At 39.1% G+C, this 18,903-nt stretch overlaps 1 protein-coding gene across 1 annotated transcript in view; it reads left to right on the top strand.

The window, feature by feature from the left end:
* The first annotated feature begins 12,688 nt into the window (after nt 1-12,688).
* The window catches only part of GLO1 (glyoxalase I), a 31,797-nt gene continuing 25,582 nt past the window's right edge, over nt 12,689-18,903 (top strand). Inside the window, exon 1 of the mRNA XM_049765436.1 lies at nt 12,689-12,867. Coding sequence (XP_049621393.1) covers nt 12,784-12,867 — 84 coding nt within the window. The 5' untranslated portion in view covers nt 12,689-12,783. The remainder of the gene's footprint in view (nt 12,868-18,903) is intronic.

Below are 18,903 nucleotides of genomic sequence, written 5' to 3'. Positions count from 1 at the left end.
CATTAGCTGGTATGTTATAAGTATATTTTTCTCTAATTGTAGGGGCTAACAATTGACAGCAATATTATCAATAGATAATGGGTGTTTTCATTCTTTATAGTTTCTGGGAGTTTGCATACAGGTATTAAGCAAGACCTTATAACGGTAAGTTTGTGAGATAAGCAAAAGAGAGAAACATGACCAGTCTTGTATAGCTCCGCCTAAGTATCCTGGTTTATGTGTTTAGACCAGGGATTGTTCGTTGAAATTATCTGTGAGTCGGGGATCACTGAGATAACAGCAAAAAGATAACAGAAAGGTGGCCCCTTTCCTTGGGTTCCATCCTTTTTCCCTACAGATTTCAGTCGTTTTCTGAAACCTATTTTTAGCAATCCCAATGTGATGAATGGTACTGCCTGTGTTTGTTGATGCTGTAATAGCTAGTACTAGAAAAGCAAACATTTTTTTTCCTACCAGAAAAAGAGGGATAGTGAAAAATCAGCTCTTAAAAACTAGTACTGCCAGAGACTAGTCGTGAGAAATCATAACTGGACTGGGCAGTCCTGGCTGCAGTGCACCCATCCCTTCCATCATAGAAATGACTACTCTAACATCCCAGCATTTGGATCACCAGAAAACAAAGCCACTATTCTACTGAAAGATCAGCTTGAGCCAATGCAGAAAAGGCATCTGGAATCCTTTGTTCATTGCTGCACTTTTCACAATAGACATTATCTGGAAATAACCCAAGGATCTCAGTCTGAGAACAGATGAGTGAATAAAGAAACTATGATACATCTACACATACTATACTTGAAATACTGTGCAACCATTAGGAAATACATCGTCATGAAAATTGCTTATACATAGATATGGAGATAATGCTGAGTCAGAAGGAATGTAAAGACAGGATGATCATACTTATTTGAAAAAAAAACTTAAAAAAGGGGCTGGAGAGATAGCATGGAGGCAGGGTGTTTGCCTTGCATGCTGAAGGATGGTGGTTCGAATCCCAGCATCCGATATGGTCCCCCAAGCCTGCCAGGAGCGATTTCTGCCTAGAGCCAGGAGTAACCCCTGAGCACTGCCGGGTGTGACCCAAAAACCAAAAGAAAAAAAAAAGACATAATATGAGTGTAATATCCAAAGACGATAGAAATGGAGAAAGAGTACAATTAGGACAGAGAAAGGGCCACTGTGACAGTATAAGTTGGAAACGATCACTCTGAATAAGAAATGGGTGCTGAAAGGAGGTAAAATGATATGCATGATACTCTCTGTACAGTATTGCAGACCATGGTCTCTAAAACAATAAAAGGGAAGAGAGAAAAAGAGGAGAAAGAGAATGAAAGAAAAAAGAAAGAACAAAAGAAACAAGGAAGAAAAATAGAAAGAAGGAAAGAAAGAAAGAAAAGAAAGAAAGAAAGAAAGAAAGAAAGAAAGAAAGAAAGAAAGAAAAGAAAGAAAGAAAAAAGAAAGAAGAAGAAAGAAAGAAGAAAGAAAGAAAGAGAAAGAAAAGAGAAAGAGAGAAGAAAGAAAGAAAAAAGAAAGAGAGAAGAGAGAAAGAGAAAGGAAAGAAAGAAAGAAAGAGAGAGAGAAAGAGAAAGAAAGAAAGAAAGAGAAAGAAAGAAAGAAGAAAGAAAAAGAAAGAAAGAAAGAAAGAAGAAAGAAAGAGAAAGAAAGAAAGAAAGAAGAAAGAAAGAAAGAAAGAAAGAAAGAAAGAGAAGAGAGAGAGAAAGAAAGAAAGAAGAAAGGAAAGAAAGAAAGAAAGAAAGAAAGAAAGAAAGAAAGAAAGAAAGAAAGAAAGAAAAGAAAGAAAGAAAGAAAGAAAGAAAGAAAGAAAGAAAGAAAGAAAGAAAGAAAAAAGAAAGAAAGAAAGAAAGAGAAGAAGAAAGAGAAGAAGAAAGAAAGAAAGAAAGAAAGAAAGAAAGAAGAAAGAAAGAAAGAAAGAAGAAAGAAAGAAAGAAAGAAAGAAAGAAAGAAAGAAAGAAAGAAAAGAAAGAAAGAAAGAAAGAAAAAGAAAGAAAGAAAGAAAGAAAAGAAAGAAAGAAAGAAAGAAGAAAGAAAGAAAAAGAAAGAAAAGAAAGAAAGAAAGAAAGAAAGAAAGAAAGAAGAAAGAAAGAAAGAAAGAAAAGAAAGAAAGAAGAGAAAGAAAGAAGAAAGAAAGAAAGAAAGAAAGAAAGAAAGAAAGAAAGAAAGAAAGAAAGAAAGAAAGAAAGAAAGAAAGAAAGAAAAGAAAGAGAAAGAAAGAAAAGAAAAGAAGAAAGAAAGAAAGAAGAAAAGACAGGCTCTTGGAAAGGGGAAGGAGGAAAATTGGGGAAATTGGCTGTGTAAAAGAACATTGGTAAAGGAATGGGTGTTGAAATATTGTATGACTGAAACTCAATCATCAACAAATGTTTATCTTTGTCTCATAGTAATTCAATTTTAAAAGAAAGACATCAGGCTTTTTTCCACTCTGAAGAAGTCCATATTCTCTCTTGAGCATGCATTTTTCTTTTTTTCTCTCCACATTATTCTTTTCTTTTAATTTTATTTTATTGAAACCATTGTGATTTACAAGGTCCTTATAGTTGAATTTCAGATATACAGTGAGTCATGGTCATTCTACCACCAGTGTCAACCTTCCTCCACCAATGAACCCAGAATGCATCCTATACCACCTCCCTTTGCCTCCTGGCCTACCAGTATGACAGACACATTTAAGTTTAGATTGTTAAAGTTTAGGTCTCTTGATTATATTATCGTTGTCTTTGGCTTGAATATTTAGTTCCTTTTTATACTTTATTTATTTATTGATTGATTGATTGGTTGTTGGGCTACACCCAGTGGTGCTCAGGAGTTACTCCTAGCTCTGTACTCAGAATTTGCCCCTGGCAGGCTGGGTGCTGGAAGTTGAAATCAGCCCCTCCCTGGTCAGCTGCATGCAAGGCAAATGCCCTACCCCTGTGCTATCTCTCGGGCCCGGATATTTAGTTCTGACCTAATTTTATCTCCATATGAGACTACTTGGATCCTAACCCCCAGCCTTTCTTTTTTCTTTCTTCCTTAGTTTTACAGAAAAATGCAGAAATATGTGATAAACAAAGTAATATGTGTCCCAAGGTTCTGTGAAACAGGCAGGATCCCCTATTTAAAAGATAAGTAATAGGGGCTGGAGTGATAGCACAGCTAGAAGAAAATTTTGCCTTGCATGCTGCTGACTGGGACGGGATGTCTGGAAATTTCCCCTGCATCCCATATGGACCCCAAGCCTGCAAGGAAGGATTTCTGAGTGCAGATTCGGAAGCAAACTGAGCGTCGCCGATGTGTCCTCCCCACCCCAAAAGAGATAGGAAGTTTAAAAAAGGAATAAAAAGATAAAAAAGATGGGTGTGTGTGTGGCTGTTTTCTTTCTTTCCGTTCTTTCTCCTTTTTCCTTTGCATATGTGCAGCAAAAGTTGGGGGAAATAGAAAGGAATAAACTTTGGCCTAAGAACAGGGAGATCCTACCCATTAAAACATCCTGCCATAAGACCAACTATAGACTCTGAGCATACTAAATTGTCTAACCCTAAAGTCTTTCTTTATGGTCACAATAAAAGTTCTTCTCCATCACAGTTGTCACCATCAGGTTTCTGTAGTTAGAGATCCTGGTTTTTGCACAGATCCTGTGTCGGTCAGAGTACCACAGAGCATCTTCTGATTTCATCTCACAGTTAGGTGACAATGCAGTGAACCCTGCCCTGAAAGCGAGTTGTTGCTGTTTCTAAGCCTTCAGGATGTCATATCAACCCACTCTTGAGCAAGTCAGTGCCAAGGCAGCATTAGGGCCTTCTTTGGTAGAAGTCCAACTCCTGGTGCTGGTGCAGAAAACTGTGCCTGTTCCATAGATGGGATTCAAAGTTCAGGGGTGAATGGCCATTGTTATTCACATTATTCTGAGTGAATAAAATAAAACTATTTATTTCACTATTTAAACGGGGGGAAAAGAAAAAGAAACATTACTTTATGTTCAGAGGTGCTAGTTATAATAAGACAGAAAATCTGCTTAATGAGGTTTTGTGGTGAGTGATGGAAATGCAGTGGTTTTTTTCACTAACTCTTCAAATATTAAAAATTTATGTAGAAACATTTATTGGATTTAAGTATGTGCATCATCCAGATAGAGTTAACACATTTTATCTCAGAGGTGTGTCCTTGGGCAGCTTCTAGATCAATAGATGTGCCCTTCCTCTTCTTTGCCAACTCCATGCAATCGTTTCATTAACTCTGGCACAAAAGTAACTTCATGGAATACAGCCAAATGACAGCACTCTAGAGGATGCATGAGATTTGGGGAAAGCACATCTTCCACAGAATTCTCTCGAGGCTTAATAGAACAAAACAACATGGAGCATAAGCAAAACATGAAGTGGTTAGATTACCCCCATACTTTCAAAAGATTGAAAACCAGGGAATATATAAACTTACCAGGGAATATAAACACTTACTTCAGAGGTACATGGTAAGAACATAATCAGTGATAGTTGTTATCAGTACTAATAATGTTATTGCAAGTAATAAGAAAATATTACTGAACTAGTTATCAGGGGACCTGAGTTTTAATGCAAGGATAAACTACTTAAGAATTCAATTAATTGGTTCTGACAGACTGTGAAACTGCTCTAGTTCTAGGCACCTCATTTGTAAAAAGAAATATGGAATATAAGGTAAAGTGCAAATACCAGAGATAAGTTTATTTCCTGTTTCAAAAATCTATAACTCCATGTTATAGATACAGTGGCCAGACTGATAGTACAACAGGTATAGAGAGCATTTGCTTTGCACATCATCCTGGGTTCTATCACCAGCATTCCATATGGTCCCCAAGCACAGTCAGAAGTAATTAAAACCCATCAACTAATAAAACTGATGTAAAAATGATAATTAACTTAAGTAATAAAAATTCCTATTCATTTATGTTACATCCAGCTTGAGTTATGAAACACTATCAAACAGTGAAATACCAGTCTGTTCCTCCCTGACTGGTGCCTCTTCTACCTTTTAGAAGAAATCATGTTTCTGAATTTGGCTTTTTTTTTATTTTCAGGCACTTCCTGCTACTATTAAAAATAGGTGTTTAGGGCCCGGAGAGATAGCACAGCGGTGTTTGCCTTGCAAGCAGCCGATCCAGGACCAAAGGTGGTTGGTTCGAATTCCGGTGTCCCATATGGTCTCCTGTGCCTGCCAGGAGCTATTTCTGAGCAGACAGCCAGGAGTAACCCCTGAGCAACGCTGGGTGTGGCCCAAAAAACCAAAAAAAAAAAAAAATAAAAATAGGTGTTTAGTCTTAAACAACATATTATATTGTTTTATGATTTAAAACTTTGCAAAACTAGTATCATGTCATTAAAGAGATTTATGATATTTTATGTCAGGATATATATATATCAAATCCAATTGTTTTTGACTTATATATTTCTTGCATGAAAATATTGCAATTCATTTCATTGATGTTGGACATCTGAGCTTTGTAAACTAATTTTTTTATTTTGTATTTATTTATTTTGGTTTTTGGGCCACAGCTGGAGTTGCTCAGGGGTTACTCCTGGCTGTCTGCTCAGAAATAGCTCCTGACAGGCACGGGGGACGATACGGGACACCGGGATTCAAACCAACCACTTTGGTCCTGGATCGGCTGCTTGCAAGGCAAACGCCACTGTGCTATCTCTCCGGGCCCATAAACTAATTTTTTTATATGAATGCCAAACTCATTATACTTAAGGGTATAGGCAAAATGTAAATTATCAGTGAATACTGGATTTATTATCTCTAACTAAAATAGATATAAAATTATTTCAAAATATTTATAATAATTTAAGTATCACTAAGAAAATGTATATAAATTCTTGTTATTCTACTTCAATAACATTTGATTTTTAAATTTGACTTTTAAATAATTTGGTTTTATTTTAGACATCATGATTTATAATACTGTTATTAATAGGATTTGATGCAAACAATGTTCCAATACCACACTCTCCATCAAAGTGTTATCCCCTAACTAACTTAAAATTTTTGGTCTTAAGGTATAAAGGGAAATTAATTTTTATTTTTAATTACCTTTCTCTGTTTTCCATGAATTAGAGTACTTTTTAATATACCTATTATCTATCTAGTCCTATGTCCTCTTTTTTCCCTCTGAAGTCGCTTATTTTCTCTTTGATTCTAAATATTGTGTATGATGATCCTTTGTTGGCTTTGTGTGTTGTCCATGTCTTCTGGATTTTAATAAAGTTGTCTTTATTAATGTGGGTTTTTTGTCTCATTGAAATGTGAGGAAGTCTGAAGCAATAGAACAGCTGGACGGGTGCTTTCCTGGCACGGAACCAATAGAGATTTAATCTCTGTCATTTCATATGGTCTCCTGAGCACTTCCAGGAGTGATTTCTTAGTGCAGAGCCAAGAGTAATCCCTGGGCATTACCTGTTATGACTCAAAACAAACAAACAAAAACAAAAAAGAAGAAAAAAGAAAAAAATATTGAGGAGGATAGAGTAATAGTACAGTGGGTAGTCCTCATACCAGGACAACCCAGGTAGAATTTCTGGCTTCAACTATGGTCTACAGAGTCTTCCAGGAATAATCCCTAAGCTCAGTCAGGAGTAAACCCTTAGCACTGTAGGTGTTTCCCAAAGACAAATTTAAGAAGAAAAAAAAGAAAGAAATGTTGATTGTGAGTTCCTATGAACATGTTAGCTGATATTTTATTAAAGTTTGTCTTTTCACATTTACATATTGTTTTACATGCTAAACTTCATCCATCTTTACTAAAGATATTTTCATGAACAATTATGGTATTTCAGGCAGGACAATAATTAATATACAAGTTTCAAACTCTCTTCAATGGACTACCAAAGTCAGAAAGCCACTATAAAAAAGTTCACTGCAATAATTTCTTTAGTTTTCTAATCCTCTAGATGAATAACTGAAAAACAGTAAAGTAAGGGTATGTTCTGTTGTATTTGAAAATATTTCCATAAGATTATCCTTTGCGGGCATGGAGAAATAGCACAGCGGTGTTTGCCTTGCAAGAAGCCGATCCAGGACCAAAGGTGGTTGGTTCGAATCCCGATGTACCATATGGTCCCCCGTGCCTGCCAGGAGCTATTTCTGAGCAGACAGTCAGGAGTAACCCTGAGCCGCGCGGGTGTGGCCCAAAAACCAAAAAAAAAAAAAAAAAGATTATCCTTTGCCTGTTGTCCCACCTTGACCCTCGAGGTAGGGGTGCTGTTGAAAGGCAAATAAATAGCTTAAGTTCCTGGCGTTGAAGGGTCTTTTGCCAGAAGTTAGCTGGCTGGCTCAAGGTGTTTTGGAGCTAGCAGCAGGCTGAAAAAGGACTCTCTTCGCCCAACCTTTTAACCCTTAATCCTCCTGTCTGTGTGGATTATTTGCTGCGGATAAATATTACCAAGATCTCCCTCCAAAAGGGGACAAGGGGATGGGAATCTATTTCTCATTCTGGGAACTATTTGTGGATTCACAGTCATCCAACAAAGGATTTCATTGCACACCTTTACCACATGTTCAAGATAAGAAGCATGGTTTTATATAATATAAACTCAAAGGTTTCAACCCATCACTTCTGCCACTTTCTTTTCTTAAACACCAATCATCAAATCCACACTGAAAAAGAAGGGGTAACATTAGCATGTGACATCTCAGCTAGAGAGATAGTCATGTATCATTGGTTAAGGCACGACTTGCATGTTATGACTCCTCTTTTTCAACCATACAACACTTCCCTGTGCAATACCAGCAGCAACTCTCAAATACAGAGCTAATAGTTTCAATATCCAACCCCAGCACCATTGAAAGAGTGATACCAGGAGGTGGAATCATTGGACCTTCTTAGAGCTGCCTTCTTTCTTACAACATGCTTCATTTATTGATCTAGAGATGTACCATTAACTCACTGTCTTACTGTGGCTTTGGACCCTGTTTTATTATATGAAAGAATAGGTTGCCCTACTTCTTTATTTGCTGAATGTTTCTTTTATAGGGTTGAAGTGATAGCACAGCGTAGGGCATTTGCCTTGTATGTGGCCAGCAGGGACAGACCTAGATTTGATTTAATCATCCCATATGGTCCCCTGAGCCTGCCAGCAGAGATTTCTGAGCACAGAGCCAGAAGTAACCTGAGTTCCACCGGATGTGTTCCAAAAACAAACAACAAAAAAAACCCCATGTCTCTGTTATATTGGAGGCTTTAAAAAATATAAATCTAAAATCAGCCCATTCAGCTCAATGAAACACATTAATTTATAAATGAATCAAAATTTTATGATGTTGAGTTTTTCTATCCATTTACATAATTTGCCTCACACATAGTTCTGGGAGTTTTATTTTATATTTTTTATTAGAGAATAAAAAAAGAAACCATTTGGAATGTCTTTTCAGAAAAGCATCCAATGCAAATTTCAATGCATTGGCTCGATTCCTGGATCAGCAACTTTATATTAATAAGCAACTAAGTCTATGATGAGGTTTTACATTTTAATATATACAGTTTTGATAAAAAAAATATGCATCAATACATTATTACCAGGTACACCAGTGCTTGAGTCCGGCCCTTAGATGAATGGGCAGGGGTGACACAAGGATTAAGAAAACAAGACATGGGGCCAGAGCAATAGCAAAGCAGTAGGGCATTTACCTTACATGCAGCCTACCAGGACAGACCCACGTTGAATCCCTGGCGTCCCACATGGTCCCCCAACTGCCAGGAGCGATTTCGAGCACAGAACCAGCAGTAATCCTTGAGCACAACTGTGTGGTCCAAAAAAACAAAAGGAAGGAAGGAAGAAAAATAAAAGAAAGAAAGAAAGGAAGGAAGGAAGGAAGGAAGGAGGAAGGAAGGAAGGAAGGAAGGAAGGAAGAAGGAAGGAAGGAAGGAAGGAAGGAAGGAAGGAAGGAAGGAAGGAAGGAAGGAAGGAAGGAAGAAGGAAGGAAGGAAGGAAGGAAGGAAGGAAGGAAGGAAGGAAGGAAGGAAGGAAGGAAGGAAGAAAGAAAGAAAGAAAGAAGAAAGAAGAAAGGAGAGAAAGAAAGAAAAAGAAAGAAAGAAAAGAAGAAGAAAGAAAGAAAGAAAGAAGGAAAGAAGAAAGAAAGAAGGAAAGAAAGAAAGAAAGAAAGAAAGAAGAAGGAAAGAAAGAAAGAAGAAGGAAAGAAGGAAAGAAAGAAGGAAAGAAAGAAAGAAAGAAAGAAAGAAAGAAAGAAAGAAAGAAGAAGAAAGAAAGAAAGAAAAGAAAGAAAGAAAGAAAGAAAGAAAGAAAGAAAGAAAGAAAGAAAGAAAGAAAGAAGGAAAGAAGGAAAGAAAGAAGGAAAGAAAGAAAGAAAGAAGAAAGAAGAAGAAGAAGGAAAGAAAGAAAGAAAGAGAAGGAAAGAAGAAAGAAAGAAGGAAAGAAAGAAAGAAAGAAGGAAAGAAAGAAAGAAAGAAAGAAAGAAAGAAGATAAAGAAAGGAAGAAGAAAGAAAGAAAAGAAAGAAGAAAGAAAAAGAAAGAAAGAAAGAAAGAAGAAAGAAGAAAGAAAGAAAGAAAGAAAGAAAGAAAGAAGAAAGAAAGAAAAGAAAGAAAGAAAGAAGGAAAAAGAAGGAAAAAGAAAAGCAAACAAGACAGACATAGTAGAGGAAAAACATGGGGTCAGGGGGCTCACAGCCTCGTGGACTGAAAGCCCTGACTATTTTCCACGTAAGACATTTATTGTTCAGGAATAATCAACATGGAAAGTAGGGCAGATAACAGACAAATTCCTTTCTATACAAACTAAACATAAGGAGGAGTTATATTTCATAAGGGAATATGTGCAGACAGAGGAAGCAAGGTAAAATTTCTGAAGATTGTCTTCCTCCTGGAGAGGTGACAGATAAAAGACTATATAGGACTCCCTCCCTAGAGAGGTTTCCTGCAGGCACCAGCATTCTGGTAATTTATATTAAGAGCCCTCAAATCTTCATCTGCACCTCTGCTTTGACTATCAGTTCTCCAGCTAAACTTATTTATTTCTTGGATATCTTCACGTCATGCACCAGTGTTTCTGCTGATATTCACATCCTAGGCATGGTTGTTTTGTTTTGTTTTGTTTTTTTAGGTGGGGTCACACCCGGCAGCGCTCAGGGGTTACTCCAGACTCTGCTCAGAAATCGTCCTGGCAGGTTCAGGGACCATATGGGATGCCAGGATTCGAACTACCATCCTTCTGCAAACGAGTTCTGCAAATGCCCAACCTCTCTGCTATCTCTCCAGCCCCCATAGGTATGTTTTTGAGGTAGACATCTTTGGTTTAGTACATTCCACAGCTCTTTCTTTTTTACTTTGTTTTCAGAACACACCCAGCTATGTTCAGGATTTACAGCTCTACACTCAGGGATCACTCCTAGCAAGCTCAGGGGACCATATGGAATGCCAAGGATTGAACCTGGGTAGCCCCATGCTAACTAAGCAAGCATCCTAACCACTGTACTAAGTATCTCTCCAGCTCTAACAACTTTCTCTCTTCTTACAAGAATAGGTCTCCTTGCTTTGGAGAAGCTGGTTCTAATCCTCTCTGCACAGCACAGCGCTAATTACAGTGAAGGCCACAAAGACAAACACACGTAAGGCAAGACCAATAGCTTGAGTTTGAAACAAGTTTGAGGCAAGAACAGTAGTTCTTTCCTTGATATTTATCAAATGTTGCCAAATCTTTGTAACCAATATTCCAGACGCCCATCTGGTTAAATTACATGGGGCCTAGTAGCTTAAAAACTCTGTTAATTACAATTTTTCATTCATTTAATGTAAAGTCCTTGCCTAAATTATATCTATGACTCATTTTGATTTAATCGTTTAACAACAGGAAGTATCATGATACCTGGGGAGGTGTCAAAGATAAGGGAAGTCCAAGGCAAGCACCCGCTCACACTTTAACCTCAAGGAAAATAAGGGAGGCAGCAGGTAAGTTCTTGTTAAAAGCCAGAAAAATTACCCTGCCCATTCTTCAGGCTACATCCAAATTCCCTTGGATTTGATCAACTTAAAAATTAAACTCCTGCTGCACTGAATTTCAGAGGAGCTATAAAGCTTATAATAGAACAAGATAAGCTATTTGGTTTAAAAAAAAAAATACCCGTGTTCTTCACCTGAAGGACCAGAATCTGTTTTCCCGAAGGAAAAATATTCTTATGGAGTTTAAGTTACTATTTTGACAGCAAAAAGTGTTGCTAGGGTAAAGAATTAAAAAGTGGAGTTTTACTGAAACTCTGCTTTTTGTCTATGAGTTGGAAGTAAAAGGCCTGACTTTGTAGATAACAACAGAAACATCTTTCAAGAGACAGAACACATCTGAGATGTGGATGTAAGTGCTGCACAGCAGATTGAAATAAGGGTCTTGAAGGAGTAAGTTAACTTAGAGGAAGAGATATTCGTAGGGTATTGAACATGTTTGGCAGGATAAAGTTGGTACCAAACTCAGGCATGTGTATAAAGATTGCATGTATGTTCCTGTATCTCATGTGTCGTTAACTTCTGATTATGCAGTTAAGAAGCATGCAAAGTAATATGTTCTGGGTTACTAAGAGAAGAAGAAAAAAATAGGATGGGGTTCTATCCGCTAAATGTGGTCCCTTAGTTGGCTGGAAATGATTTTCCAAAGACCTCTTTTGATTGAGAAGTTGGAAATCATGAGATCACCGGGGTCTCTATACCTTTTGTGGGTTTTTTTTTAGACAGAAGATGGAATCCTTTAGTTTGGGGGTGGGGTGGAAAGAAGATGGAAAGAAGGAGGCCCACATCCTGCTGTGCTCAGGGGACATTGTAAGGTGCCATGGTCTCAACTACATCTGAAGCAAACTCCCTATTTCCTGTACTATCTCTCCACCCAGCTCATTATATTGCTCGTGATAGTTTCCCTGTATCTCCTCTCCTATAACAAAGTACACAATGATGACCCTTTATCTAATACACACAGTTAAAATAAATACCTTTGTCAAATTAATTACTTGGGTCATATCAGTGAAAACATTAGTGCCATTTGCTTACCAAAATCCAACAAGAAAACTGAGAGGGGTCAGTAATTATTGCAAGTTTTTGGTGCTATTTATGTACCATAACTTGAACTGTCATTCATTTTAATTGACTTAAACCGGAAATGACATCGGGATCCTTATAATTTATAAAGAATATGTTAATGAGGGCCAGAGAGATATCACAGAGCTATCCTTTGCATGCAGGCGACCTGGGTTCAATCCCAGGCATCCCATAAAGTCCTCTGAGTCGGCCAGGAGTAATTCCTGAGTGCAGAGCCAGGAGTACCTGGGTGTGGCCCCCCAAACAAAACAAAAACAAAACAAAATAAATATACATATTAAGTCGCGATCCTTTTTCCATCACGGTGCAATTTCATACCAAGTTGCAATCCTGGGGGTACTACTGGTGATTAATGAATTTGTACAGTGACTGAGCTACAAAAACAAGTCAGGGCTGCGAGAAATACTAAATTGGATTTCTAGCTATTCGTCTCCCTCCTCCCCACCCCAAATCGGACGTGCCTCCGCGCTCGGGCCAGGCACCTTGGGAGTTGTAGTCTTGGGGCACAGAACGAACCGGTGGCCTGGGGGGGGGCTGGCTCACTGGGACCCAATAGGCGGAGACCCAACTTGTTCTCCGAGCCACGATTGGCTGGAAGTCCGAGCCGACCGCCCCGCAGTGCCCTCACGGTCTCGCAGTCGGGCTGCTCCGGGCCTGGACTTGTAGTCTGGGTGACTGTCGCCTCCCGGGGCTCCTCCGTCTCGAACCCGCTGCAAGACCATGGCAGAACCTCAGCCCGCCTCCGCCGGCCTCACCGACGAGGTCGCCCTCGGATGCTGCGCCGAGCCGCATCCCAGCACCAAGGTGGGCATGCACGGCTCTGACCCGGTGCGGGGCCCGCGCCCGCCCTGGCTCGGAGGGGACACCGGGCGCAGCCTGCCTGCCTCGGCCCGGGCTGCTCGGACTCTCCGCCGTCCCTGCAGCTCCGGTCACTTGGGGGGGACCCAAGGGGCCGGGAAGAGTGTCCTCGACCCTGGGGAGGGTTGAAGCCACGACCTGATCTTTGTCTTCTTTGGGGGACGGTAGCTGGTTGCTTTCCCCTGGGTCCAGTCCCTGGTCTGTGGGTGTGCGTGTTCCCCAGAGCTTAGCAGTCCCAGCCCAGGTTCGAAGGTCTCTGTCCTGGTCTGCTCCTCCCAAGCTGGATCATTTTCTCTGCTACTCCCTTGGCTGCTAGCTGAACCCCTGGGGATTAATTTGTTGGCTGCAAGTTTAACCGCGCCCTGAAATTCGCTTTTGCTAGACTTCTAAAGTTGCTCATGGCTTGACTTCTTTCTTCCCCATGCTTGGGAAACCCCAGGGGAAAAGGACATAATCGTGGAGGTTGGATCCGAAGTAAGTGCAGCAATTTCTTCACCGACCCGCTCGTTGTAGCCGAGATCCGTAAAATGAATGACCTGTTGCTAGAGAGACTCAGACTTCTTTGTTAGTGAATGTGTGTGTCCTAAATCAGCATAATTTAGAAGTGGCGTCTTTCTGCTTTGTCGAGATTAGACTGAATAGCAGCAACTGGGGGTTGCTACCAATTACTTATTCATCGGTGTCAAGAAACGCCTTTGTTTCTTGACATTTTAGACTGGAACATTTCTATCTAAATTCCTTAGTGATGGAACATGTGCTTGATAAATAAGATGACCGATAACTTAGCCCCTGTTTGCTCTTTGCAACAGGATCAGAAGTCAGAGGTTCTAACTGCTAAAGATTTAGGGTTCCCTTCTGGTGCTTAGTTTGGGAAATTGTGAATTCGCAACACTAAAGTGGAGTACATTTACTTATTTTTCTCTTATACTCTGCTTACTTACACACTCTCATTTCCCAGAAATTTGGGGGTTTTATGTAGAGTCTTTAAAATAAATTTTCAAGGAGAGTTGTCCGCATTTTTTAAATATATATTTTTGGTAATTTGCAGTTACTATTTATTTAAATTGCAGGTCAGAGAATGGAGTCAAGGTTTCATGCTTATAAGGCTTGTACTTTAAAATTGAACTATATTCCAGCCCAATAATTAATTATTTTTAGTACATTTTTTCCCTCAGATCAAACCATTGAAGTACCATTTGGAAACATAAACAAAGCTAATAGCTGTTGTCTATTGAGTGTGTGAGGCAGGGGTTGGTGATTTAAAAACATTACTTTCTTTGGGACGGGGTGGGAGGGTGTTTGCCTTGAGTCAGTCCCAGCATCTCATATGGCTTCTGAGTTTAGCTTGGAGTGACCCCTGAGTTCAGAGTCAGAAATAAGTGATGAGCACGATTGCTTGTGGCCTAAAACAAAACAAAAAACAACAACCAAAGACAGCCCCCCCCCAAACATACACACACCCCAACGATGATATTACTTACTTTAATCCTTTTGATACTCTATGGGAAAGGTTTAGTTGTTATTCCCACTTAATGAATATACCACAGGGCTCTTGAGTAACTTGCTCAGAGAGGAGCTTACACACCAAGCCTCTATCCTATCCGGCTTCTGGATTACCCACTCCGGTACTGACTCTGGAACTTGGCATGAGACAAAGTGAAAAACTAAAATAAATTCATTTCAGTCTGATGGCAGATCTAGCAGATGTAAAGAAATGGTTGAACAAATTGAGGTCCCTTTGATGTCGGAGGTCTCTGCTACATGACCAAGAGTGTTCCTATGTTCAAAATTTGAACACACTGAACACAAAATTTCAAAGTAGCAGAGAGCAAAAGTTTATTGAAGGAAGAGCAAAACTCTGGAATGAGAGGGCCATCAGAGAAATGGTGGAGTTCGATGGATCTGAAGGTTTACTTGGCTTTCACACTGAAGGTTTTCACACTATTTCTGTCATCCTGCCTTCTCTTATATGACCCAGACATCTCCAGATAAGAAATGACAAATATACCTAATAACTCATTATCCCACATGGTAGCCTTGGCATATTCACTCACTTGAGAAAGTGAATGAATCACTGCCTCACCCTTAGTAGGAAGCCTTCTAATTTTCATATTGCAGCAGACTTTAAGATGGCACAGTGGTTGAGTTGTTTTTTATTCTTAAGATGATTTTAGATGGAGTGGCCCCTGAGAACTTAGTTTCATGAAACATTATCAATTTTATCATAAGATGAAATTGAATTAATGTGCTATTAAATATATATGATATATAGAAACTTCCTTGTGAGCACAGAAAATAAAGTTGTTTGTTTCACTTTGGTTTTTGCTTTTGGTCAAACCTGGCTATGCTCAGGGCTTACTCCTGGCTCTGCACTTAGAAATCACTCCTGGAGGTGCTTGAGGGACTATATAGAGTGCTAAAAATCAATCCTCAGTTCAGCCATGTGCAAGGCAAACACCCTGCCTGCTCTCTATCTCTCTGGCCCCAGGATTTAGCAGGTAGCATCTGTGGCAAGGTGTTGGTACAGGGCATGTGGAATTTAAAGAACATGTTTGAAATTAGTAATCTTAGCAAAGTACTTGGGCTAATTATATAAAAGCAACATAAGGAGGACTGTCATGAAGGAAAAAAAATGTCAGTGTTCTCCAAACATTGAAAAGATATAAGTCCAAGACTGTATGTCAACTATGGGGGTCAGGAAGTACATCAGCAGTAAGTAGATGGCTCAAGCTTTGAAAGAGGGAAAGGATTCCAGCACTGCAGGATATAGAGTTACATGGGAAAGCCTCTGGAAACTGAGCAAAATGGAGTAAAGTGGCAGAAAGTTACAGGCAGGGCATGATCTGAAGAGGGTAAAGCTTTTGTTTGAATTGAACATTATGCAAACTGCTGGAGCCATGGTAGAGAAGATTACAATTGTGATTTGGAGCTTGATCCTGGAGAGAGAGTTCTGACTCACATTTAAGGCGGTTGAATTTTTGATTAGGTAAAGAGAAATCATTCTAAGTTCACTATAGAGTAGAACATTCTATAGAATTATGTTATAGTATAAATTCTATGGAATTATATTGTAATTTTATAGAATTATAGTTGACGAAGACACTAAAAAGAAAAAACTGTAATAGAAGGTGAGATAAGTGATGAGGACCTGATTTGGAATGTAGAAAACAGCAGAGGTATCATTGTGTATCATTTGCATCTTTGTCACAAAAGCAGACCAAAGTCTGTATACCTGCTACTGGATAGTCTTACTGTCTAACTTTCTTCATCAGATCATATTATTATTTTCCCAAGTGATGATCTCCTAAGATTAACCTTTTTCACTTCATTAGTGTTTTTCGTTGCCCTAATTTGAGGGCACTGTCCCATCAGTGGTATGGTGAGGTGACAGGATTAAAGAAAGCATTTCAGGATTGCTGACATTCTGAGTTTTACAAATGGAAAAGAAGTTGTCAGGTACAGTTGAGAAAGGGTAAAGAAAGAATGGAAAGGAGAAAGGAAACACAATGGCCAAAAGGTGATTTATGCTTATAGGCAGAGACCATATAAAAGCACAATGACACAGAGTGCTGATGAAGGGACCTTTAGGAAATTCATTGAGAATGAAGTTATTGGCAGTGGGAATTGAGGGTAAAGTTCATCAACTAATCACTGAGATATGCAAAGAAAATAGCGACTCCCATTATAGCATTTGTTTTTTTACCCTGTAGAGATTACTTGGTGAATGTAATTTAAAATACATTTTATTAATATAATTATATATAACTAAAAGAGATATGCATTTATGGGAGCTACATGCTCTTTTTTATTAAATTGATTAGGGTATGAAATCAAGACATCGAGATGACAAGTTTAAAAATTCATATAGAAGAAGTTAGACAACATATGCACCACCTAATATGTTCTTACTTTGCTGACTTTATTTTTTTAAAAAAAACCGAGACTTTCTTTTAATACATAGTGCATAAAAAGTTTCAAAACTGGAGCTGGCAAGGTGGCACTAGAGGTAAGGTGTCTGCCTTGCAAGTGCTAGCCAAGGAAGGACTGCAGTTCGATCACCCAGCGTCCATATGGTCCCCCCAAGCCAGGGGCAATTTCTGAGCACTTAGCCAGGAGTAACCCCTGAGCATCAAACGGGTGTGGGCCAAAAAAACAAAAAACAAAAAAAAGTGTCAAAACTGTGAAGGAACTCTGAAGAACTGATCTTGAACCCAGAAATGACACAGTAGGATTTTTATAATAGAAAGATAACTCTGCTAGTGTTGTAGGGAGAGGCAAATGCACTGCATTTATGTATACCTGCAGGAAGCAAGAGACCAACCAGGAAGCTCTTACAGTTATCCAGACAGGGAATAGTGTGAACAAGAGCAAGATAGTGATGGTTAGAAAGCCGAGAAGAACTCTTGCAGAATATTTTATCAGTCAGGCTGATAGAACAGTTGATTGGATTATGGAAGAAATGAGTAAAGAGATAAGGGATCTAGAAAGATTCCAAGTATATGGAATTCCAAGTGTATAGAATTGTGTTAATAGGGAATTCTATAAGTATTATCCTTTGGAAATTATGAAAGGGAAATGTTCATTGGGTCTGTAATTAAGTTGATTTTTTTTTTTTGGGGGCCACACCTGGTGCCACTGGGGTTACTCCTGGTTCTGCTCAGAAAATACTCCTGGCAGGCTCAGGAGACCTTATGGGATGCTGGAGATTGAATTCAGCCACATGCGAGGCAAACGCCCTACTGCTGTGCTACCACCACTCTGGCCCCTGAAACTGAATTTTTTTTAACTTGAATTCTTGGTCTTTTAGGGGCCCACATTCAGTAATGTTCATGGGTGACTTCTGGCAGTGCTGGGGGGGCATACCAAATACATTGCTGAGATCAAATCAAGTTTGGCCTCCTTCTAAGCAAGCTCCTTATCCCCAGTATACTCTCTGTTGTCCTTGAAACTAATATTTTGACTCAAGTGGAAATGATGAGCAGGTTGATAGAGGCATAAATTCAGAGTTAAGTTATCAGAATGAGCTGAGTGGTGGTAATTCTGGATGTATTTTATGGTAACAACAGGAACAATGAGTCAAATTATTGACTTATTCTTATTCTGGGTCAGGCACTGGGTGTCATGAAAGTGAAGTAATTTCATGCAGTGTTGCATTTACTTTTTTAAATTCAACTTGGGGAGACTGAGAGTAAAAATTTCCCCCATTCTAAAGATATGGAAAATGAGGTCAAAAATATAATGATAGGTGCCAGAGCAGTGGTGCAAGCAAACCATCACTATCTTGCTCTCGTTCGCACTATTCCCTGTCTGGATGACTATAAGAGCTTCCTGGTTGGTCTTTTGCTTCCTGCAGGCATACATAAGTGCATGCGTTAACCTAGGACAGACCATGGTTCGATCCCCTGGCATCCCATAGCCAGGAGTGATTTCTGAGCACATAGCCAGGAGTAACCCCTGAGTGTCATTGGATGTGGCCAAAAAGCAAACTGAATAAATAAATATAAATTTAAAAATATAATGATAATAGAGTCATGCCACCATTCAAAGTATGCAGCCTCTGAAGGTTTCTTTCTTACTTGTTTGCTCTTCTTTGCATGATGTTTAAAAGGTCTCGGGACACTGAAGACTTCTAGAGTTTACTGTTTTTCTTTTGTGAAAATAGATTCAGCAGCATTATTCTTATTAATATCATAGGTTATTTTTATTTTTATATTTTTTATTTTTTTGGTTTTTGGGCCACCCCCGGCTATGCTCAGGGGTTACTCCTGGCTGTCTGCTCAGAAATAGCTCCTGGCAGGCACGGGGGACCATATGGGATGCCAGGATTCAAACCAACCACCTTAGGTCCTGGATCGGCTACTTGCAAGGCAAAAACTACTGTGCTATCTCTCCAGTCCCTGGTTATTTTTTTTAATTTTTTTTTATTTTGCTTTTTTGGTTTTTGGGCCACACCAGGCATTGCTCAGGGGTTACTCCTGGCTG

This window comes from Suncus etruscus, chromosome 18 (assembly GCF_024139225.1).
Source record: "Suncus etruscus isolate mSunEtr1 chromosome 18, mSunEtr1.pri.cur, whole genome shotgun sequence".
Taxonomy (NCBI): Eukaryota; Metazoa; Chordata; class Mammalia; order Eulipotyphla; family Soricidae; genus Suncus; species Suncus etruscus.
This window is presented reverse-complemented; position numbering and strand designations above follow the sequence as displayed.